Source organism: Ciconia boyciana, chromosome 1 (genome assembly GCF_034638445.1).
Source record: "Ciconia boyciana chromosome 1, ASM3463844v1, whole genome shotgun sequence".
In the NCBI taxonomy this organism is placed as follows: domain Eukaryota; kingdom Metazoa; phylum Chordata; class Aves; order Ciconiiformes; family Ciconiidae; genus Ciconia; species Ciconia boyciana.
This window is the reverse complement of record NC_132934.1, coordinates 151826013-151849085: the sequence shown is the minus strand read 5'-3', so window position 1 is coordinate 151849085 and position 23073 is coordinate 151826013. Positions and strand designations below refer to the sequence as shown.

At 46.5% G+C, this 23073-nt stretch overlaps 1 protein-coding gene and 1 long non-coding RNA gene across 10 annotated transcripts in view; one reads left to right on the top strand and one right to left on the bottom strand.

Annotated features, from left to right (window-relative positions):
- The window catches only part of LIMS1 (LIM zinc finger domain containing 1), a 77888-nt gene that overhangs the window by 31812 nt on the left and 23003 nt on the right, over positions 1 to 23073 (bottom strand). Inside the window, exon 1 of one of the 9 annotated variants that reach the window (XM_072849789.1) lies at positions 14121 to 14141. The exons of 6 other annotated variants lie outside the window; for them this stretch is intronic. Coding sequence is in view for 1 of the 3 variants with exons in the window: in XM_072849788.1 (XP_072705889.1) it covers positions 6073 to 6179 (107 nt within the window). In the remaining 2 variants the exon portion in view is untranslated. Of the gene's footprint in view, positions 1 to 5780; positions 5804 to 6072; positions 6355 to 14120; positions 14142 to 23073 lie in introns of those variants that run through there. 2 more of the 9 variants (XM_072849788.1, XM_072849796.1) reach the window with 2 other exon arrangements.
- Positions 1570 to 4811, top strand: LOC140646213 (uncharacterized). The gene is made up of 4 exons (XR_012040366.1): positions 1570 to 1666; positions 3592 to 3679; positions 3772 to 3843; positions 4446 to 4811. It is a non-coding gene; the product is annotated as an uncharacterized lncRNA (long non-coding RNA).

Sequence of the window (23073 nt, the reverse complement as noted above, 5' to 3'; positions counted from 1 at the left end):
CTGAAAGCTCAACAGGGTCCCTGGTTCCCCAGCCAGCCCGCAGCAAGCATCTTCTTCTCTCCTGCCTAGGAAGAGCAGAAGGTCTTCAGGGAGGACGTGCGGCCGCAAACAGCTGCACACCTTGGCTGGCTGCTACACATGGGGTTTTGATGGCAGGCTGAGGAGATTTGTGACCTCACACAACTCCCAAATGCCATATCTCATAAAGAAAGGGAGGCACTCAGCCCTACCGCATTGCCGATGTTTTGGGGATTTTATTCATTTGTTTCTTTTTATACTCACCTACGAGCTTTGCACTGCAGAGCCTATCCCCCCAAGGCTCAGTGGGACGTAAGAATGTGCTTATGTCTCTTATTTATTTCATCTGCGAGGGAATCTTTCTGCATGAAATTTTGGGGCACATCCACATGCCTTCCAGCCTGGAGTCAGTGCGCAGAGGCAGGCGGGAGCCTGAACGGACCCAGCAGAAGATTGCCTGCACCTACTCACGCAGATGCACCCATCAGCTTCAGCAGCAGAGAGCAAAGGGAAGGCAGATACTTTAAAGCTATTAATGTGGAAAACATCTATGGTTCTTTCTGCACAAGAGAACAGAGCAGTGAACTACCTGAGTAACTGACAGCTACCGACTGAAGCTTGCCAATGATTATTTGTTGCAAATGCTGAAATTCACTGTTTGGTAAAAACTTGAGACAAACCTCTTCAAAAGCTATTTACATTTTTAATCGCATTTGAACCCATATGAACTTAAAAAGAGAGCTATGGACAACACTTTGATCAAATTCACTTTAAGAACAACTGTCAAAAAAAAAAAAATTGCCCCTGCTTTTCCCAGTACCTTGTATTGAGCTTTGGAAATCAATAGTATCAAATTTTTTAGAGGAATCATTCTATTTTTACAAAGGCGATGAGATGAGAAGGGGAAGGAGCAAAAACAGCAAGCATACTGCTACTGTTAAGTGACTCCTAATGATTAATCATAAATGTATGCATACAATTTCCTTTGCATCCTGTTTGCTGAGAAATGCAAGAAAGAATAGCTCAGCGTACAGTCAGAATTTTTACAGCCATTTCTGAAGACAAGGCAAGACAAGATTTATCAGAGGTGTCATCTTTTTTCCACCAAATCAATACAGCTGGAAAATAACAAGTCTCCCCCTCCGTTCTGAAAAGCAGATTTCTCAGCTTGCATTTAGTTCAATGACTGTTGCATCTGTTGCAGACAGGAGATGAAGGTGCCGGGCAGCCCTGCACTTTGAACACTGCACGTGGGGAGCATCCTGTGTACTTAAGGTCTATGCATTGGTGAACCTAGCTCAAGCAGGGGAAGAGAGGACTGCATTCAGCATCCCTACCCCAGCAGAGGTCTAAACCAAGCACATTCGTGTACTGTGCAAGTTCAAGAAATCCAGACCACCTTTTATGTGGGGTGGGCAGGCTCCAACTCCCTATAAGGTCAGTAAAGCACCAGTAACATCTATAGCAGTAGATTAGAGGCTGCCAGAGAAGTTATGATGTTTGTTAAGTGACACATGGAGTGGGAGAGGTAGAAAAGTCGAATTTCCCATCCCCATCAATGTGCTGTGCTGTCAGGACAAGGGCTGGGACTCCTTTCACCTCACCGCAGCTGATGGGATAACCCGGGCGTGCGTGACGCCAAGAGGAGGTGGGGTGTGTCCTGGTTTCAGCTGGGATAGAGTTCATTTTCTTCCTAGCAGCTAATATAGTGCTGTGTTTTGGATTTAGTATGAGAATAATGTTGATAACACACTGATGTGTTAGTTGTTGATAAGAAATGTTTGCACTAGTCAAGGACTTTTCAGGTTCCCATGCTCTGCCAGGTGCACAAGAAGCTGGGAGGGGGCACAGCCAGGACAGCTGACCCCAGCTGGCCAAAGGGCTATTCCATACCATATGGCGTCATGCTCAGCATGTAAACTGGGGGGAGTTGGCTGAGGGGCAGTGATCGCTGCTCGGGGACGGGCTGGGCATCGGTCGGTGGGTGGTGAGCAGTTGTACCACTTGGGTTTTTTTTGTTTTTCCCTAGGTTTTGTTCCTCTGTCTTTCTTGTTGTTTTCCTTTTCATTACAATTTTATTATTATTATTATTATTTTATGAACTGTTTTTATCTCAGCTCACAATTTTTCTTACTTTTGCTCTTCAGATTCTCTCCTCCATCCCATGGGGGGGGGGTGGGGTGGGGGGGGGCGGGCAAGCGGCTGTGTGGGGCTTAGTTGCCAACTGAAGCTAAACCACGACAGGGTGGAAGGGACGAGAGAGGCTCCCTGGGAGGGCAACTCACTCCATCCTAGGATAGGTCTCTAAAACAAGGGGATGAATCCTACTCTCCCATCCAGTCCCAACCTCAGTTGAGCTTAGGGCTTGCTATTTATGGCTACGGGTGGCTTCCCTTGAAATGCCCTCACTCTCCTCAAGTGGATGGGCTCTGACAGTCCTCCCCAGCCCCCTCAGGTGCTCACCGCTGCCGGTGGGACAGCTCAGCTACTCGGCCACCAGACCGTACCACCTGCAACATTGAGGTAGCTGGGGCAGATTTTGAGCTAGCAATGAGCACCAGGCTGTAAACTCCTGCAGAGCAGTGGCTGCGATGCAAGGCATCAAACCCCTTCTGCAGCAGGATGAGGAATCACAGCAACTGCGTGGGCAAAATGAGCAAAACCATGCACTAAAGCTTGCTCTGCTGCTTGCAAATCAGGCCCCACAGATAGCCACAGCTGCGTGAGATGAGTTCCCCTCAAGACGACCTGGCACCTATTTGCTAGAGCACGAGGTGTTTGGAGAGACTCTGTTAAATTTAAACATTTATTTAGGAGCTTCTACTGTAAAGGGAAATCTGACAAGCTACGAAACTTAATGGAAAGAGCCAAACTATATGCCTATGGTCTTTCCTGCAAAAGACTGAGGGAAGCATGCATAGAGACTGACTCATCATAAACTGAATAGCAGATCTGGAAGACAATGATGGGGTCAAACCTCTGGCTGAAGTGACATCAGTAGACGCAGATGCAGAAGCTAAAGCTCGTCTTCCTGTTGTGGAGCTCAGAGACCCACAGCACACAACCCTATCATGAAGTTATGTCAACACAGGAAATTATTTTTATACTGTAAAGATAATTGTTTCAAGAAATTTTTGTTCCTGGAACATCAAATGTATGTGATACATTATATGAAAACATATGCTCTGTACACGTTTAGGAGTTCCAGCACACTGCTCCACAGTGCCCTAATTGTTAGTAATCTCAGGTGGTTTGGGTACAAATGACACTGACATCCCCAGGAAAAAGCAAAGGCAGAATTTCGGCACCAGCCCCCCCCCCGGCACTGCTTTGCAGCGCTGACACTGCCGACACTTGGCTAGATCAGCCTGGATCTCCACCACAGCGGGCACACAAGGCCCCGTCCTACCGAGCAGCGTCCGGTTCCTGCCGCGATGGCCGGGCCCAGGAGCTGCAATTACAGCGGTGCTTGCAGCAGCAGCGCGGAGGCAGTCCGAGACACCTTGCAGGCAAGGCGAAGGGGTGTGAACGGCTGTCCGCTGGGTTACTTACTGCTGTTTTGTGCCTTACCAGAAGAACACCCCAGCCTGGATCCCAGGAAACCACTACCAAAGGAGACACAGACCTCAAAAAGGGCAGGAGAAAGAAATCTCATACTGGGGTAAGGTGTAAAAGGCTGTAAAAGGAAAACTGGCAGATATCGTGCATGACTTTAACAAAGGGTGATTTTCATATTTTTTTTTTTTTAAATAGAGAAATTCTCACAGGATACCCTCAGGACATTGGCATCTCGAGGACATTTTGGCCCAGGATTAGAAAAATATGGTACTTGAACCGAGAAAGCAGCTTTCAGTGAACTGCTCCTCGAGGGCTTGTATCATTTAACACGTGGATTAATATGTATGTAAAATGAAACGCAAAGGCGCTAGAACAAAGAACTGGAAAGAGAAACTACAGGAGGGCATTGGAAAGCCATGGAGGGTGGCAAGCTATATTTAGCAGACATGAAAGAAACCTCTTGTCATTCTTGTGCAGTCTAGATACCCTGAAAGCATTAGCTAAGGACAGGCATCTAAGTGTCGCCAGGGAGAGCACATGAAAAAAGCTAGAGGTTTCCAGTTTTAGAAAACTAAACAACTTCCTCTCTTCGTTCACGATTGCTCTTTGCCCTGTTGTTATGTCATTCTTTTGTATTTACAACACTATAGCCTTTTTCATGGAGAATGCAGTAAAAATGACAAATAAGGCTGCCTGGCAACACACTGAAATATCACAAAATGGGTTAGGAAGGAGCAAGGTTTAGTTTGAGTAAGAACCAGCTTAAGCTATTAGCAAATATAAGAGAAGCTCTGTCTTTAGGTACAGGTTGCCCCCGTGCTCTAGGAGCATCATCTGACCATGCTCTATTCATCTTCTTGTATCTCCAGTACCCTGCCCTGAGATGATTCATAAGTCTCCTGATTTGCCATTTCCTCCACTTGGATTTTATTTCTCAAGACCGATCCCTGTTTCACATATTTCTCGTCTTTAACCGGAAGAGGCTCAGGAAAGGATCAAAACACCTAGACTTATACTGGTACAGACAACCCCTTCCCCCCGCCCAGCCAAAAAGGGTCTCATTCCCATCTTGGATGTGCATATAAATAAGAGAAACAGCAACACAACCGTAGAGAGCTAGCACTCATTTTTATGTATATGCTTTAAAGAGCAGCTTTCTTTTCCCTAACAAGATCTATTCTTCCTCATTGCTAGTTTTGCACAAAAGAAACTAAACATAAAAAAGTCAAGAATCTCTGCACATCTCTTACTATACTAAGTCTGATTATTCTTCCACCTGTAGTCATATGAATATAATATATACTGCTAATGCTATTAGAAATCCATCTAGGAAATAAATTGAGAATGAATACTATAAATAGATACCAAGCACACATATCAGACCCGCAAGTTAACACATTCCTAGAACTGATCCGATATTTCTGATATCTCATGGCAAATAATCTCAGTAGGTTACAATCATCCATTTTGCCGCAATAATTTTTAATTAAGGTGCTTAGTTATAACAAAAGGGTAAATCCCCCAAATCTGAGTACCTATCCTTCTGAAATTGCTAACTCAGGTAATGACAGCGCAGTAACAAAACCCCTTTAAATTACACAGCACTCCAATCCGATGCACAACCACCACCAATGAAAAATAATCTAAAAATACAAGCAGAGGAGATACAGGCATTAGGAGATAGGAAGTACTTCCTCTCCACCGAGGCTTTTGTTAGCATTTACACAAGGATCCCTTCCCGAGGAGCTTGAAGTGGGAACAGATTGCTTTCACCCCAGCACACTTAAAAAAAAAAACTTTTTACTTTTTTTTTTGGTGTCTGCACTTACTCAGGTTACAAACAACTCTTATCTCCCTGCTCCAAACAGAGGCTTTTTGAAAATCCGCTGTTAAAGGCACGTAGCATCAGAAAGATAACCCTGGACATTAAATGGCTTTCTGATTTTTGGTCACCCTTCCTGGGTAAGGTCAGGCTAAGTGGTCCTGCTGCATTCTTTTGTCTAAAGCCCTTTCCACAACAGAGAACCCCCCATGAAGAAAGCCAGAGCCCAGGAGCCACCCCAGCCCCTCCACAACAAAACCAGCCCGGCGCAGGGGCTGCGCCAAGACCCCCGAGAAGCAGCAGAACCCACAGCGCCCGGGTGACCCAAAACTGACTTCAAACCAGACCGAGCAAAGCTGTCAGGCTGCGGAAAGTCATTTACTTGCAAGTGCTGGCTGTCAGAAGAGATCCAGGAGCAACCCCCGGCTAACATTTGCCCTTCCCGGAGCCGGGGGAGGGAGTCACGCCATCGCCAAAACCCACAAAGTCACCGTATGGCTCCTGTTATCCCTCCTTCGGGTTCTTTTCGTAGTGCTTCGGGACTGCTTCTCGATGCATGTGCTTTGCAATGACTTTCCAGAGCCGCGTTTGCATTCTGCTGCCGAAACCACCGAAGCAAGCAGGCTGCCGAGAAGGGCTCGGCGTGCCGGCCGTACCCGTCACTTCGCACTCACCTCAGCTTCTCTTCGTGTGACCCGGGCAGTCCCACGCTATCAGGGCGATCCCGCCTCCTCCTGTACAGACCTGAATGTGACAACTCTTTCAGCTGCAAGGCCGTCATATTTCTCTACTTGGAGGGTAGGTTTTTTTAAAGGGGGGGGTTGTGTGTGTTTTGGCTTTGGGTTGGGTTTCTCCCCCACCCCTGGCCTCTTCCAGATGTTGCTGCTGAGGAGATGCTGCTGCCTGCCAAGATGCCTGCAGAGAAGAGGCTCGGCGGCGTGTCGGCACACCTGCGCCCCACGGAGCTGCCGACCTCGGCAGGCAGCGCAGGCAGGGCAGGCAGCGCAGGCAGGGCAGGCAGGCGGCCGCTGCTCGGCTTCCTGTTTCTCGTAGGTACACACCCTCCCGAAAGGGCACCACGTTTCCTTTATCACTTGATCACACCTAAGGGATGTCTGCGGCAAGCTCGCCGGCTTCCCTCCAGCTTTCGTCAGACCCGCGCTGCCCCGGCGGGAGCGACTCTGCAAAGCATGCGGCTCTCCCACCGCCTGCTGCGATTAGCTACAAATCTCCAGGGCTGCGATGAGTTGCTAACTATTCCCCGCTATAATTTATGACAAAAAGAAAGTTGTGAGCGCTAGGAAAATTCGGAGTTACTCAAGCACGTAAGCAAACGCTGATGGGGAGATTAATGCAGCTACGCGTGCAGCAAACCAGCAGTGACCAGCATTAAAATACTCTTTGGGAAACACAAGAGCACTGGGCTTGTCAGAAACTGCTCTTTTCCACACATCTTGAGAAGCAGAAGAAAACCGCGATGTTTTTTTCTTCCTACTCTCAGCTATCAAAACATAACCACCGTAACTGTTTGTCACATTTTGCAGTGATGGAGTGTCCTGTGTAATTGTAAAACAGGAATGAAAGTGCTTAAGGTTTCCTGTAAGACAGGAAGGTGACTAGCAGGGATTTGCAAGCTCTGTGTCTCATCTCATTTAGTAATAAAACTCTTCAACTTGAAAGGAGGTTTCAAAAAAAAAACACTTTTGGAAACATTTTTAAAACGTCTTTGACATTATCCTTGGCACATATAAGCAAAAACTCAATTCAGAGTTTTTACTTCGGGGGGGGGGGGGGGGCGTTTTTTAAATGAACTTGCATTTAGTAAAAGCCAAGAAACCTAACAATTTACAAGGACTGTTTCGACTAGGATAGGAAACAAGTACTATGTGGTATGAATTTCATAGTTCATTATTAAAGTGTTTATTTTGTACTGAATACACATAAGAGTATTTTTGAATTCTTGTAATGGAGGAAAGCATAACATATGTAATGCTGGGTACATCACATGACACCAATTTTGTCAGGATTACCAGACTGAACAAAAGCACAGTAATTTTATATAACACCATCAATGTGCTTCAGTCTGGAATGTCATCAACATATAATATAAAACATCACACAATGGAAAAATACCAGAAATTATTTTCGAAAAGGAATCACGTAACATGCCAAATAGGTAATGGCTGGAGAAATTCAACGTGATTTATACGATGTTAGAAGGTTGCACACACTGAAATGTCAACAAGAGCTATACATCTGAGCTCCTGTCTTCAGAAAATAAAAGAACGGTCATGATATTTGCCTAAACATGCCGCATTCCAGTTTCAAATGAAGTATTTAAAATTGTTTCTCAATACGCAGTAGGATAAGCTTAAACATAATTAAATGCCAATTCCCTGCAGTCAGTCAATCAGCGATTCAATGAAAAGTTAATGCTGTTACGAGCGGAGGTTAAGGACGGCAGATGACAGATGCTCATGGCACAGGAGCTTTTATACATTACTAACAGTTTTTACTGTGCTTTAAATATCAGTGTATTTATACCAATGATTTTTCTTTGTCCAAACAATCAATTTTAGATAATAATAATCTAAAAAGTGAAGACAGAGTAGATTTTTTGGCTGTGAAAGAGCTCTTCATAAACTAATGAAATTGAACTATTACCTACAAATGTATCCATAAATTTTTACTCACTACAGTAGCAGTCTCTTCAGTGTATACTGAATACTTTTGTATTAATCATGACAAAACTCTATCAAAAATTAAAGGACAGCTCTTCACCTACTTTGCTGCAAGTTGCGTAAATGTGAAGTACATAGCATTAAAATTCACGTTTATCTGCACGAACAGCCGCTGTGCTTGGGACAGGCTATGGGACAACAGCTTTTACTAAAATGTACTTGGAAACCAGAGCTGCACCAAACCAGTATTATTAAAATTTAAAATCAACACCACCAGACAGAGCATGTAAATTGAAGGAATAAAAGAAGTCCAAGACACAAAAATGAGTTGTTTGTTACAGAGATCAAATCCACCTTAATATAAAGGAGTGCAAGATGGTTAGTTTTTTAAAATAGACCTCAGAGTCAGCTCCACAGCATCAGTATTTCACAGGCTTCTTCAGCAAACTCCAACAGGGGTCTAACCTGATTTAGAAGAGACTTTCTTGGAGGACTTGAGAATGAGCTAAAAGCTTTCTACAAGAAGAAATCCAAACCAGACTCCTTTTCTGCCCTATGGGATCCTCCACCAATCCTCACGAGAGGTTAGGTTTCAAATCTGAAATTACTCAAACAGCCAAACCTTAAGTTCTGAGTATCAAATACATGTTGTAAGGGTGTTTTTGGGAGAGATGTTGGAGAATGCAAGTGATATTTCTCCACTAACTCGCTTAAAGGTTGCCAGAAAGCAACTCGGATGGACCTCGCTCTGCAGGAAGAACTTCCCCAGTGAGTGCCTCCTGCTCCCCACACCCCCTTTTACCTTCCAGCCCCTATCTGCTGTTTATAATTCCTTTTTTGAGAGATTACATTCTTCTCGCGTGGGACGGGGCCACTTGGACCTTTCACATTCCATCAGAATTTTTGAGGACTGGCCAAGTTACCAGGGCTTTTCTTATTACCGGTAGCACGCAAGCCTTCTTTTATGTCCTGTACTTTGAAGGTTCACTCTTCATTTTCTAGTGTGTGCCTCTTCACTCATGCAACCAACTTTCCTCCCGCCCCTAGAGAAAACTAACATTGCTACTGCAATCTGGTGGATAAGCATGGTATTACCAGTATTTTATTAGAGGAAAACAGTCGCGTGTCTACGCAGCAAAAGGTGGAACCTAGACAGAAACTATTGCAGTCCTTCATTCAGCCCAAGCAATAAATAACTTCTTATGTGGGACAAGGCTCATGCTTGAGTTTTCACTGCAGTTCTGCAAAGCATTTATCTTGATATATCAGGCCTGAAATGCTCTCTCTTAAATTTCTGTGAAAGTACTGTTGTTCTGGTGACTGTAGGTATTCAGCAGAATTTTGCAATTTAAAAATCTTTTAAGACAGTAACCAGACAGGTTATGCCTGGTTACTTTTCACTATGTTCAAAGGGATGTGAACAGTAATCCATGATGCTGGAAACCACATCATTGAATTTAGGAATAACAAAAAATGCCAAGTACTTCAAATTCAGTACAATTCTTCATGAGTCTGTATTTACAGAGAATGCACATTAACTACAGAAACCAGAAAAGACAAAGTTTTAGCGCTCTCATTCCACACAGAGAAGCCTTTATCAATGTGATTGATCTTTCTTCCACTCCAGTGGCACATTCTTGTTTTTGTTTTTTTTTTTAAAAACATTGAAGAAACCACCAAATATCAATTAAATTTAGTTGAAGATTTCCAAAGCAATAGAAAAACCTGTTTTCAGGGCAGCATAAACAGTCAAAAAGATAATCAGAAGAGCATTATAAGAACAGTATAGGGGTGCCCGTAGTGTGCACACAGTTAAAAGGTGGCTGCAGTGGGGGAGCACATTTCTCCATCCCCCATCGCTTGCCCAGCTTATCACTGGGATGAGTCTCCAGAGGAACATGTCCGAGAGCATTGCTTTTCTACTATTTCTCGCAAGGTCTGGAAGAAAAACACTCTTTAAAGCCAAGGAAAAGGCTTGTACATCAGTGGGAATGCACGGGACTTGCTGGAGCAAGCGAAGGAAAGTGGCAATAACCCTTCCACCAGTTTTGCAAGAACCCCTGAAGCACCCAACTGATGTGCCGACCGCAAATTAAGCTTTACGCCTCTCTGAATTAGGTTGCTGAGGCAAGTCCCCACAGATGGGTTTGGGTGTCAAGGAATAGCGTACCGCGCCTTGGGTCCCTGCTAGGGCAGGCGGTGATAAAAGGAAATGAGCAGAGAGAAATCAAGCCACAAATCTAAGGATGCAAACCTTAAAAAAAAAATTTCAAAGCTTCACAGGAGCCTAAACTGTTGATTCAAGGAGTTAAATAACTAACTAATTACACGTTTCCTTCCTTGTGTAATGTGATTCCAACATCTGTTTTGATGTTTCTTGCCCTGTTCCACTTAGTGATCAATCAATCCTGAAGCATGCATGTTTAATCTGTGGATTAGGCTAAGTACTGAGGCACTTGAACTATCTAGGTAGACACCACAAAGCAGCGCTATGGATTTATGTCCATGCTCCAGCTGACCAAGCAAGTTTGCTGCAATTTAACGGTTGTTGCTGCGTTTTTTTAAACCTCTCCTATGGATGCGCATCCCTGCCATACAATGTAAAGTAAGAAACCTACATGATGGTGTGCTCAACACCCTTCAGAGCAGTGACACACTCAACCCACCAAAGTCCTTTGGGATTTGAGGGGGCAGAGGGAAGGCAGGGGGGCTGCTGCGGTGAGCATGGGGGTCCCTCCTCACCCTGGCGGTACCAAAGGCATCTCCACCTCCACCGCAGATGGCCCATGAGGTTTCAGTGAGGCAAGGCAGAGGTCCCTGCTCTCATTCCAACTATTCTATTCCAATAATAATAAAAAAATATAAAAGCAAGCATGGGAAAATCTTCTGTCTACTCGAACGTGGAGCAAGGTCTTTTCGCTGCCTCCTCCGAGCTCTCTGAACACACTGCCCCACAAATTCCTAAAATTCAGCAAAAAAACCCTGCAAAAGGCACATTTTTCTCCAGCTAGTGGAATCCTGCTTTGGTTGAGTTTTACAATACCTCCCTCTACTGGGAAAATGCTGCATTATTTCTCAGTGCCAGTATTTCCCTCTACAGCCAGAGGGAGGTACAGATTAATCCACATATCCTTTAATAATTCAGACCGGGGCCAAGCTGAGAGCAGAGAAGAATTGACAGACCACCGGCTGAAGATGCAGGTTAGCATTATAGCTAGAAATTCATGCTCTTAATCAGTGGATGATCAATGCATGAGTAGGTGTGCAAAGAAGAAACCATGTGACGCAGCATGAATCAGTTTTGTCCTGCCATTTGTACATAAGCCTCTTTAAAGAAAGAGTGATAAACAAGCTGTCAAGCAGCTGAAGCTTTAAGATGGTTACAATTACTCATATGGACCCTGAACTCCATGGGATAAACACCCTTAAAAAAGAGAAAAGAAAAAAAAAACACACCAAAAAGATGGGGGAAGGGAAGGTTTAAAGCCAGCAAATTCAGAGTTTAGATTAATCATCATAGCCTAGAACATGTGGAAAAACACAAGCAATTCCCGATCTGCATTTCTAGATATGGGACTTTCCCTTCAGAATAATTTTTACTGTCTTGGAATTAAAAGCCCCTTCCCAAAAGAGATTTTCAAACCCAGTCAGAAATACACTTTTTACATTTAAGCACTTTGTTTATGATGCATGAAGATCCTAGGTCTGAGAAAGAAGACTGAAAAGTCTTATCTTTAAACAAGTTGACTTCTACTTGCACCCTACTACTGTAGATATATCCAGAATGTTTACTTTACTGTAATGGGATAAAATGCCTTTGGAAATGGGGATAAAAAGCCCCTGATGCCAGCTGGCTTACTGGGTGATTAAAAGTTCCCTTGTAGATGCTACAAAAGACTGAGGAAGCCTCCAAGAAAAAAACGAAGACAGAAACTGAACCTGAAAATGGGTGGCAAATGAAGGAAACTGCCCGGCGAGCTGCTGCCCCGGATACCCTGGGGAATTACCTGCTCTGACGGCCAGGTCTGTGCCAACAAGCCCTTCCAGGGCTGCAGAAAGGCCAACTGAGCCATTCTAGAGGGGCAACCACTGAGACCTGGTTTTGCTGGAGAGCTAGTGGGAGATCTCAAAACAGGCCCCAGACTGACTTTGCCTTTTCACTGAAGGAATGGGAGTATTAGGAAATCTTAATTTCTCTCCAAAACTCCACTCATCAGGGTTAAATAAATGCAAACAAAACCACAGCAGCCTATAAACTGCTTCCTCTGTTGACTGCCCAGTAATTATTCTCCTGGCCCCTTTGTCTTCCATCTCACAAATAATTTTCAAATGACTAATGCTGCATTACAAGTAGAGAAAGAAAAGCCTCTCATCAAGGTTTTGTGTTCTTTACACTGAAATGAAATTAAACTGCCAAGGAGAGAAGCTGGCACGCTCCCCTTGAGAAGGATGGAAGAAGGATGGAAGAGGTGCCGGTGATCCGGACAATGTGCACATGCTTGAAGGCACCACCACCTCATGGCACACAACCAAATATGACCGCCAAAGCAGTAGGCGATGCTATTTTACAGCTAGAAGAGCTGGGGTTTCAGAAGGACAACCCACCCCAAGCTCCTGAGAGGGTACCGGAGCCTTTGAACACTGCTGGTTGTAAGAAGAACGATGAGCTGAATGGCGAGGGATGGTCGATTTAGCAGGCTAGAAGAAGCAACAGTCCTGGCTGTACATCTGTGAACATACCGTACAGCCACCTCACGCAGTCCCTACTGCCCAAAAAACAAGGCAGGGGAAACACATTACAAAGCAAAGGGGGGAAGGCAGTGGGGGCACAGAGAAAACACTTGAGATAGCACAGGAGACCAGATACACTGAAAAGTGGTCCTATACTCTGACCAGCATTTCCAAGAACGGTAGAAAGCAGTGGTTCACTAGAGATTATAACCTTTAAAAGGTCAGAGACTAGTAATACGGTTTCTAGTGTAAGAACTAATGTACTCTCTAAAGCAGAACACACAAAGTAGCTCATGTGTCTAGAAAAATAAAGATGAATACATGTAAACACTTAAGAAACAAAGGCAAGGTGCAATTTTCAGCCACTCAAAAAATAATCTTAATTTTAAGTATATACATTTTGGTTTCAAAGTTATTAAAACTTGTAATCCGTATCCATTCAGAAAAATCCATACCGAGAAAGAAATTCACAGTGCGAAAGAAATGAAACTAATTCATCCTGAAAATTCAGAATAATGTAAAACGGAAACACCACCCCCCTCCCCTTAACGCTGCAAAAATTACTTTCGGATTCAGCACAAAAAATAAAAATATAATCTCATATGGATTTTTCATAATATTTTAAAGCACATGAAAACCACACTTAAGATTCTTAAATTAGAGCAAAAGCCTTAAACCAAAAAAGCACAGCTGCCCTACCGTAAAAGGTTTGCTTCACTGGAAAAGTGACTGACTTCTGAACACAAAGGCTCCCTCAAATCATACCAGAAGCGATACAATTTCTGTAACAGGTGGGACAAAACTATTCCTTCCACTGAAATTACACTTTCGGGTTCAATTACTCCGTCACAGTGTTCTCTTCCTCAGCCACTGCCAGTGATCCCATTGCTCAGAAACACCCGTCAGCAACAGGGTATCTTCAAACCGACCACGCGTCCTCTGTTCTGGGTGGGGACAAAATAGTGTCCCTAGAAACAATCCAGATGAGCAACGGATAAAAAACTACTATGAATACCAGGACACCTCTACATATTTCAAGAACGACAAAAGACTTTCCTCAAGGCTCTGTTACCAGTGCCGCTTGCTTTTAGTACTAATAAAACCCAGGAAGCTAAACTATTATCTGTCCTCTTCCTAACTGCATTTATCACCGTTCCCACGCGTGGCTCCTGCTCGTAAGAATTTCCCCGCAGAGGACTAAAAGACCGTACAATTCGTCGCCAGGCTGTTGGCTTGGAAAGCAGCGTAACGTGCACCCAGGCAGACGCGACAGCCAGACCCTCAGCCCAAGCGACCGGGTGCACACTTACTGGCAGGGTGTAGCCTCGCTGGCAGCAGGTTCGCAATGAGCAGCCTTTCCCATATATAGCTTTACACTGAATAGTCACTGTTTGCATGTTTTCCCCGTGGTTATTACTGGTAGTTGTGATAAAATTTAAAAAAAAAAAAAAAAAAGTGACTTAGCAAACCACTTCCTTCTTTCTCCCTGTAAAAATTTGACACTGTATAGAAGAGGACAAATCCATCAAAGTTCACAGTTCGGCTCCACAAATTGTGTCACGCCAATTCTCCATCCAAAACCACCAAGGAGAGAGAAGGAAGCAGATCCCCCACCTCATAGGAAAGGATATAGCTTTAGCTATTTTTTTATAATTAAAAATTATTTAAAATATTATTTAAAAATAGCTATCAGTATTTTTTAAATAACAAAAGTACAAAAACCTGGAGAGGGAAGAGCCAACAGCTGTAGATCCACTTCTTGGGATCACTGAGGTGTTTTCATCTTACAAGTTTCCTGATATTCCAGGGACTGAACATGATTGTGACAACTTCAGTCCCTCCAGAGGTATACCTTAACTTGTGGCTTTTTACACTGTTATTCTGGGGACAAAGATAAAAGGAACAGGCAACGACTCTGTGCGCATAACCCCAGACATCTCAATGTGCGTGATGGGGTCCCAGGTCCCTACCTGGGAAGAGCAACCTCTGGAGTCACTGGTGAGCAGTAAACAGCCGTGCAGGGCCACCCTACCCCACTGCAAGCACTTCTGTCGGTGCCAAGGGAGGGGGAAGACCCTCTTCTCCCTACCCTCCTAGCTGCTCAGAAAGAAGGAATACCCTCTGATTTTCTTTTCTGAGACGAAGGCAGCCAGTTTCACTCTCCATCTTCTGGAAGACCACTACCATCTCTGACAACTTCAGCACAGGGCAGGACTAACTGGGAACAGAAAGTAACCACCACCTCCTAGAGCAGGTCAGGGTGATCAACCTGCACGACCGAACAAGAGTTGAGCTGCGTCTCCCTTGTGTGGACAGAGGCTCAAACTCAGTTTTCCTAAAGCAATCGGAATCCCTTATATGCCTCTTCAAACGCCCCAGGCAATCCTTTGCAGGTTAAAGCAGCAATATCCTCAAGATCGACAATGTTCCCCCGCCACTTGCTATGCATCAGAGCTGTATCAAGTGGAGCCTAAAACTCGCTCACCGCCAGTGATGGGGACAGAGAAACAAAGCCACAACCTGACCTCCGCAGGGGACACCCAGGACATGTCTCCAGGCAGAACTTGTTCCCAGCTCCGCTCGTGCAGCAGTATGGCTCCAGGCCACCTACAAGCGCAAATCTACCCACCAGCATTTTCCACTGCACGCTCTTAAAAATGTGCCTTTTGGCCTGCTACTGGTTACAGAGAAAAAAATATGAAAATGTAATTTTCATATATCATGCAATCCATTTAAAGGCAGCTTTCTTCCATGTAAGTAGTGGCTTGGACAGAGTGAGCCAACAATTTTTAAAGGTTTAGTATTTTCTAATCACAAATACCTAACCCTCCTAACACTATTTCACCACTCATTGACAATAGAGGTTGCAAAGTATGCTTGTACAGTTTATAAAGGAATTCAAGAAAATGGATATTTTTTTTCTTGGTTGCTCAGAAGGGTATTTATTAATCTGTCTGTTTACGGACAGACATGACTTAAAAGCAAATACACCATGTGAAAACATGACTACTTGCCCTCCATGCTCCTAACCTGTGAAACTGAGTAGGGCCAGCTCCAGATCTACAGCAGCATTTAACGGAGAAACTAATGTGCTGCTTTCAGACATGGCATTTGTGCTGGCATTTGACAGTGACCCTAAAGGCAATGCAGAAATCTTCTCTATTCAGATATTTAAAACTGTGCTTAGTGCACTGTAGTGTATTTATCTGCAATATTCAATGCATCTTGGTGAAGTCTGGTGCGCAATACCTTGCCTTTGCACAAGACTTTTGGCAGACAATGCACGTGCATCTCATTAATCCTTCTCACCTGCTTTCACCATATGCACCAAATAATACCATGCCATACCAACAGAGCCTCATTTTGCTTTCCCTTCTCCACCATGTCTCTCTACATCCTGCTTCTTGCTCCTTCTATTTCTGTCTTCAGGCCACTTAACATTATCACTAACCCTTTTCTGTGGACAAATTAACAATGTAAGTTATCTTTCCAAGCTGCTGTTTCCCATAATGCTGCATAGTGCTTCCTCATTTGAACTTATCTCTTCCTGTGAAGGCCCTTCAAGTACAAAAACAGCAGCAAAGTTGTATTAAACTTATCACTGGACAGTTACTAACCTAGGAGAAAGAATGCACTGCTGCTTTGCCTCTCAAAATAACCCAGCAAATGTCAAGGTAAGAGCAGTTTGTTCTCGAGGATGAAGAAAAGCACAATAAACCAGTTGCCATACAGAATGAAAGAGAGGCCTCGCTTGGTATTGCGATGCACGTTATTTCATATATTGCTTACAGGCCGGCAGTTCCACTTTTATAGGAAGGCAAAGACAGTTTGTTGATTCATGATGACTGTAAAAGCTGCAAGACTTCAAGGAGAACGCCAATAAGCATCTGTTAAAAGGGAACTAGGCAAACAAGCACTAACTTCGATTAACACTTTTTAAAGCACATTTGAGTCATTTATTAACCAGTTTGGCCTGGCTGACCTACGGTTTTCAGTTTTGTTCACTTTGCAGTAGTTGGTCCTATTGTATCATCAACCTTTTTCCAAAAGAGCTGTGCTAAAAGAAAACTTGTGAACAAAATCATGGCCGAGGAGAGCAGGACAAGGCCAGCCCCACAAAGACCACGCTCATAAGCACTGCCAGATCTGAGGTCTGCAGCTGCCCAGAGCGGGCGTTAGGGGAAGCGCAGCGCCGAGCCACGTGAACAGCCCTAGACAAAGTCACACGCTCCAGCCAAGCTCATCAGCTTGGTCCTTGCACCAGGGCTTCCAGCACCAGCAGAAGATAGAGCAGTAGCCATGGCACTGAGGTGATGATGAAGCTCCTGAGGTAGAGGAGCTGGGGCTGGACCTGAGCTAGGGATGAAATTAGACCGGTGTTGTCAAGCAAAAGTTGACTACAGGGGGGAACCATTGCTTCAGACCCACATTTCCCATACTATTTATTTCTTTGCTTCTCTAGCAGGCCAGCATGAACCAGAACAGCAGCACACAGGTAGAGACAGATCCCCAGGGCTGCTCCAGGATGCTCAATGCTCTATAGCTCCTGGCCAGGTCTGTGTCCTCCCTGCTTCAGGCAGCCTGGGTAACCTTCTGCAAGGAGATCTTTGAGGTGCCCATGCTGCCAGGAGCTGGCGGAGAAGCCAGACTGTCACACCCTGAGCTGTCTGCCCCGCCGCCCCGTGAGATCACCATTCCCGGAGCAAAATAAGCAGAAGGAAACACGTACTTATGCCTCAGCTGTTCTAGTTGCTGAGGGTGTACACACGAGATGACTGAGCTGATCTAGGAGCTCACTGTCACCAAAAGGGCAAAGTCTAGTTCCTTTTCTCTCCTTCCGCTTCTCTTCCTCCCCCCCCCACCACACTCCTTCCTCCCCTCACCTCCACCCCAGCTGCAAGGAGCAGCACCCTCCTTTAGACCGTCTCTTGCTCTCATGAGAGCCCTCTCCCAGCCCACGCAGCCTGCCAAACCAGCAGAAGACTGGGTTTTGGGGGGGGTGGGTTAGTGAATACAGCTGGTGCAGAGCGAAGGACCAGTGAGAGCCAGACCCAGCACAAAGGAGCAGGATGCAAGAAGCACCTCTCTATTTCAGCAGAAGTGAGATGTTCCCTCAGCCTGGGCGTCCTGTGCTGGGACTGGCCGCCGTGTCCCCTCCCGCCAGGTTTGCAGCAGCAGAGCAGGGGGTAACCCTGCAGGCTGGGGGGGAGCAGCAGGCCATGGCCACGGGTGCACTTGAATGGAAGGGAACTGCGTGAAAACCGTCCTTACCGTCTTTTCAGGACCTTGTGATCCCAGCCCTCTCAAGGTCTGCAATCATCTCTCCCCATTGATCGCAATCAGTAAAGCAGCTGTAATTAGAAGATGGCTCTCACACATTTCAGAAGTCACTTGCATGTGAACGGCGTGCTTCCCCCTGCAAGCACCAAGTTAACTAAAACCCTTGACTCATGCTGTGCTGCAGAGAGGCCGGCCACAGATCCGAACCACCGCTTCTCACCTCCCTCACTCTCCTTCTTCACACAAACGCTCCCAACACCTTCTGCGGCTGCCGCCTTCAAAGCGATCCCCGCCCTGTCACAGCCCGAGAGCATCGGCCTGCAGGAGGAGCGGCCGCCCGCCGACACACGGGCCGTGCCCGCGACGCAGGCCGGGGAGCCCGCCCCGGCCCCGCCGCCCCGGCCCCGCCGCCCCGGCCCCGCCGCCCCGGCCCCGCCGCCCCGGCCCCGCCGCCCCGGCCCCGCCGCCCCGGCCCCGCCGCCCCGGCCCCGCCGCCGTCCCGTCGGCAGGCGGAGCCGGAGAGCCGCGATCCGCCGGGAGCAAGGGCCGCTTGCCAGCACCCCCGCCCGACGTGTCCGGCTGCCGCCCGGCCGCGCCGCCCTCCGGCCAGGCCGAGCCCTGCCCGCCGCTCTCCCCACACATCCACCCGAGTTGCGAAGGCGCAGCCTGTTCTGAAGAAGGAAAGGGGAACAACGAAAAGCCCCTGGGCTTTTCCTGCCTTTCAGCGTCATCAAAGCTGCCGTTCAAAGCGGCTCACCCTAGGTCATCAAAGGCTAACAGCAAATTCACTTAAATCAAAGCCGGACCGCCGAACCAGCCTGACTCAGGTTCGGGCAAGCAGTCAAAATCGCAGCCGTTCAAATAAGGTAGAAATTTTTCACGATGAGGGTGGTGAAAGGCTGGAACAGGTTGCCCAGAGAGGTGGTAGCTGCCCCATCCCTGGGCACTCCCTGAATGGAAACATTCAAGGTCAGGTTGGACGGGGCTCTGAGCAACCTGATGGAGTTGAAGATGTCCCTGCTCACTGCAGGGGGGTTGGACTAGATGGCCTGTAAAGGTCCCTTCCAACCCAAACCATTCTATCATTCTATGCAATGGCACCAATAAAAAAAATCTCCTGCTCTCAACTGGCAAGAGGACAGACGGTCATTTCTCTCCTCTTGAACTCAGTGCAATCTTTAAACGTAACTTTTGAAAAAGTGCTATTGCTACACCTGAGACAGGCCTGGAGCGATGCTCTGGGATGAGCTGCACTGCTTGGCTGAAGGCCCCTCATCCAGAAGTGACGGGAAACACCAGCTCCATGGCTAGACCCGCTCTCCTCGCCGAGTGTCCTCTCCTGGGCCCAGTGGCATCTGCAGGCTGAGTGGAGCAGGAGCAGACCGCAGCGACTCGAGTGCCAGGCACGAGCAGACGGCACACCTTCTGCGCCATGGGACTGGAGTCGCAGCAGCTGATCAGAGGAAGTATTTGATGTTGGGAGCTGTCAAAAGCTTCCTCTCCTCTAACATGCTTAGGAATAACAGCAGAAAGACTTGACCTTTCTGCTGGCGTACTGCTGGAAGAAGTGAAAGCGGCATTTCTATTGTTTAGCAGTTAAACAACGGAATTTGCCCCCAAACCAATAAACGCTACTCCCCAGTTACTTTTAGCATGCCAAAGACACTAATGTTCACCTACTTTGAATCTGCCCACGGTCCTGGTGACTGTTATAATTTCATCCGCGGAGTCCAAAGCCACATTGACCAGATCCTAACCCCAGGATCCTCATGGCCAGAAAGGGAAGACATCATCCCTGCCATTCTCCCCAGCCTCCTCCTCTGCAGTTGCCGTGACGGGGAAGACAAACAGCAGGGCTACAAATTGCCCAGCGTGGCCAAGCGGCTCCTTGCAGTCTGCATCCTGACGTGCGGGAGATGCGCATACCCTGTCGCATGCAGACAGTACAGCCATGGGCACTGCTCATCCCAAACTGACACACTCAGCAAGGATACGTCTGGGCACGGGTCCCATTTCAGGACCTCTGACTTCACCTACCTACCCCACTGTAGCCATCTTCCTTTCTGTGGCGGAAGAGCACACGGAAAGAGGAAATGCTGTTTCGGAGAAAAAAGTGATCCTAATTCCTGGGTAGGGCTATTGTATTCCTCCTATTTCACTTACAGAGACTACAGACGCATTAACTCACAACCAAAATGGATTTGCCATCCATGGACGCAACCCTGTTCCTAGATTTCAGTAAAGCGACACACACCAGCCAGCAGCTGCTGCACTCGTTCCAATCTTCTTCAAGTACTTTGGCTTTAACAAGGCCTCTCTGTTATCCTCCTCTGGCAGGACAACAGCTCTCAGGCTTTTTCAGTAATGAATACTCAGTCTCTTAAAAAAAATCTAGGTCGACCCTCCTTTATATTTTACATATAATGTTTCCAAAACAAGATCTGTTTTTCTGTTGCAAGCACATCATAGACATGCTAAGCCTTTTCAGTACATCCTCCAAATGGCCAAGCCCATGGCCATTTGAAGTCTCCTTCATGAGTACAACTCTTAGCACTTCTCTTGTGAAATTTCAACTTCTTCATCACAGACCCTCTCTCCAGCCTGCCAAGATCATTTTGAATTCATCTCCTGTGTCCCCCAAGGTTCCTCCAAGTTTAGGACACCCGCAAACTTCATAAGCCAACTTTCAGCTCCAGCATCCAGGTCACTGATCAAGTTCCTGAATGCAAGTGGGAAAGGAGCAACTCCTGCAAGGGGCTGGCAGGAAGGGCCTGGCAGGGGGAGTTCTGCTGGTGGCTCTGTGTCAAAACAAGAATTCCTGCCCAAATGCTTCTTTTCAAGCAGCTGCGCACCCCCCTTCTGGCAATTTCACCTAGACTATGATTTCCAAACTGCTATGTCCTTCTCTTGAACAAGGCCAACAGCAGTGAAACCTAGCACGGAGTCCAAGCTAACACATCTTGCAAGGGGATGATGAAGGAGCAGGAGGAGGTAGCAGCAGCGCTTCTGTGAATGCTCTAGGGCAGCAACAAACCAGTGGCAAGGGAGGAGGGATGGATACCCAAAGGAAGAGAAGCCGCAAGGCTTGTGCTCCAACAAAGTTAACCACAGTGGCTCTCATTCTGTTTGCTTATGAAATTTTGCTTATAAAATCACCTTTCTCTTGTTATGAAATCACCTTTCTTTTGCTTATGAAATTTTGTGCGAGACAGCATCAGCCGATACGCTTTGTTTATTCTCTCCCTTCTGTTTACGAGGTATGCTCATCTGTCAGAGTTGGAAAATTGGCTGCTTTGAAACGATCTGTTCTTAGAAATCCACATTGCTTTTTGAATGCTGTACTGCTCAGTAAGTATTTATATGCTGACTGTTAGCTGCATTCAGGGATCAAAGTTAGGCTGACTGGGCTTTAATTCTCCAGCAGCCTGTTTTTGCCACTGTCATAGTTTAACCCGGCAGGCAGTGAAACACCACACAGCCGTTTGCTCACTCCCCCCGCAGTGGGATGGGGGAGAGAATTGGAAAAAAGGTAAAACTCGTGGGTTGAGATAAAGACAATTTATTAGGACATGAAAGGAAGGGAAAATAATAATAACAGTGATAAAAGAATATACAAAACAAGTGATGCACAATGCAATTGCTCACCACCCGCTGACCAATGCCCAGCCAGTTCCCGAGCAGCCGCCAGCCCCCCGACCAACCTCCCCAGTTTTTTGTTCAGCATGACGTCATATGGTGTGGAACATCCCTTTGGTCAGTCGGGGTCAGCTGTGCCAGCTGTGCCCCCTCCCAATTTCTTGTGCACCCCCAGCCTACTCGCTGGTGGGGTGGTGTGAGAAGCAGAAAAGGCCTTGACTTCATGTAAGCACTGCTCAGCAACACCTCAGCATCAGTGTGTTATCAACATTATTCTCATCCTAAATCCAAAACACAGCACTATACCAGCTACTAGGAAGAAAATTAACTCTACCCCAGCCGAAACCAGGACAGCTACCTTTTTCAAATAGAAATACTGCATTCACTGCATTGCCTTCTGGGGCCTCTTACATGAGATCTGAAAAAGCATCCCTAATGAGCATTACAGCAGTCTCCGAACCATTTGGTACTACTGCTGGCACTGTGCACATAGTATTACGCCAAATATTACAGAAATTGTATCGCACTGTGTTTGACATTAATGGTGAGAACAGCATTCTTCCTCACCATTATTACTACAGGTTATTATCTTTAAGGATTAAACAGGTACAGTGACAGCCAGGGGAAAAGAAGCAAAATGCAAACTGGAAGGTTATGCCCATGGAATGGTACAAAAGGACCAGAAGATAAATCTCCTGTGAGAATTATTTACACTTTTCAGCCTGGTTCTGGCTCCGTTCACCGCCAGGGTTTCATTAATGGTCTCCTTCGTCCCTGGGGTTACGTGAAAGGGGAAATGAGATAACGCCCAACCCATCATTCCTACAGCACGCCACCCTTTGAACAGCACTCAGCAGTCGTGCTCTGACTAACACCATCGGTAGCCGCTTTCCTCCTAAACTCGCTGGCAGCAGACCAGGGATCACCCTCCCAGGCGTGCTGCCGCAGACCCGGGGCCAGCTGGCCACCACTGGCCACCCTGCCTCCCTCTGAGCCCCTGTCTCCCTCCGAGCCCTGCTGTGAGCCAGCGCTCGTGCCTCCAATTCAAGAAATGCTTCCACTTCCAATAGGGCCCTTTTTGCTCCCCACTGTCTCACCCATCAGGAGTCAGGGATATAAATTATACCTTTCCCCCTCTCCTCCCAGCAATACCAAATAACTTTGGATTGCTTGCCAGTGTCTCACCAGGGCACTGCAAGGGCTTGCCCCACTTCCCAGCCTTTGCAAGACGATGGCGGTGGCTCAGCTTGTGAAGAAAGCCAGCGCACCCATGGCATCAGGGGACATTCACTTTGTCTTTGAATCTCGCGGCCACCTCACAGCTCTCTGGCTGAAGGTTCAGCTGAG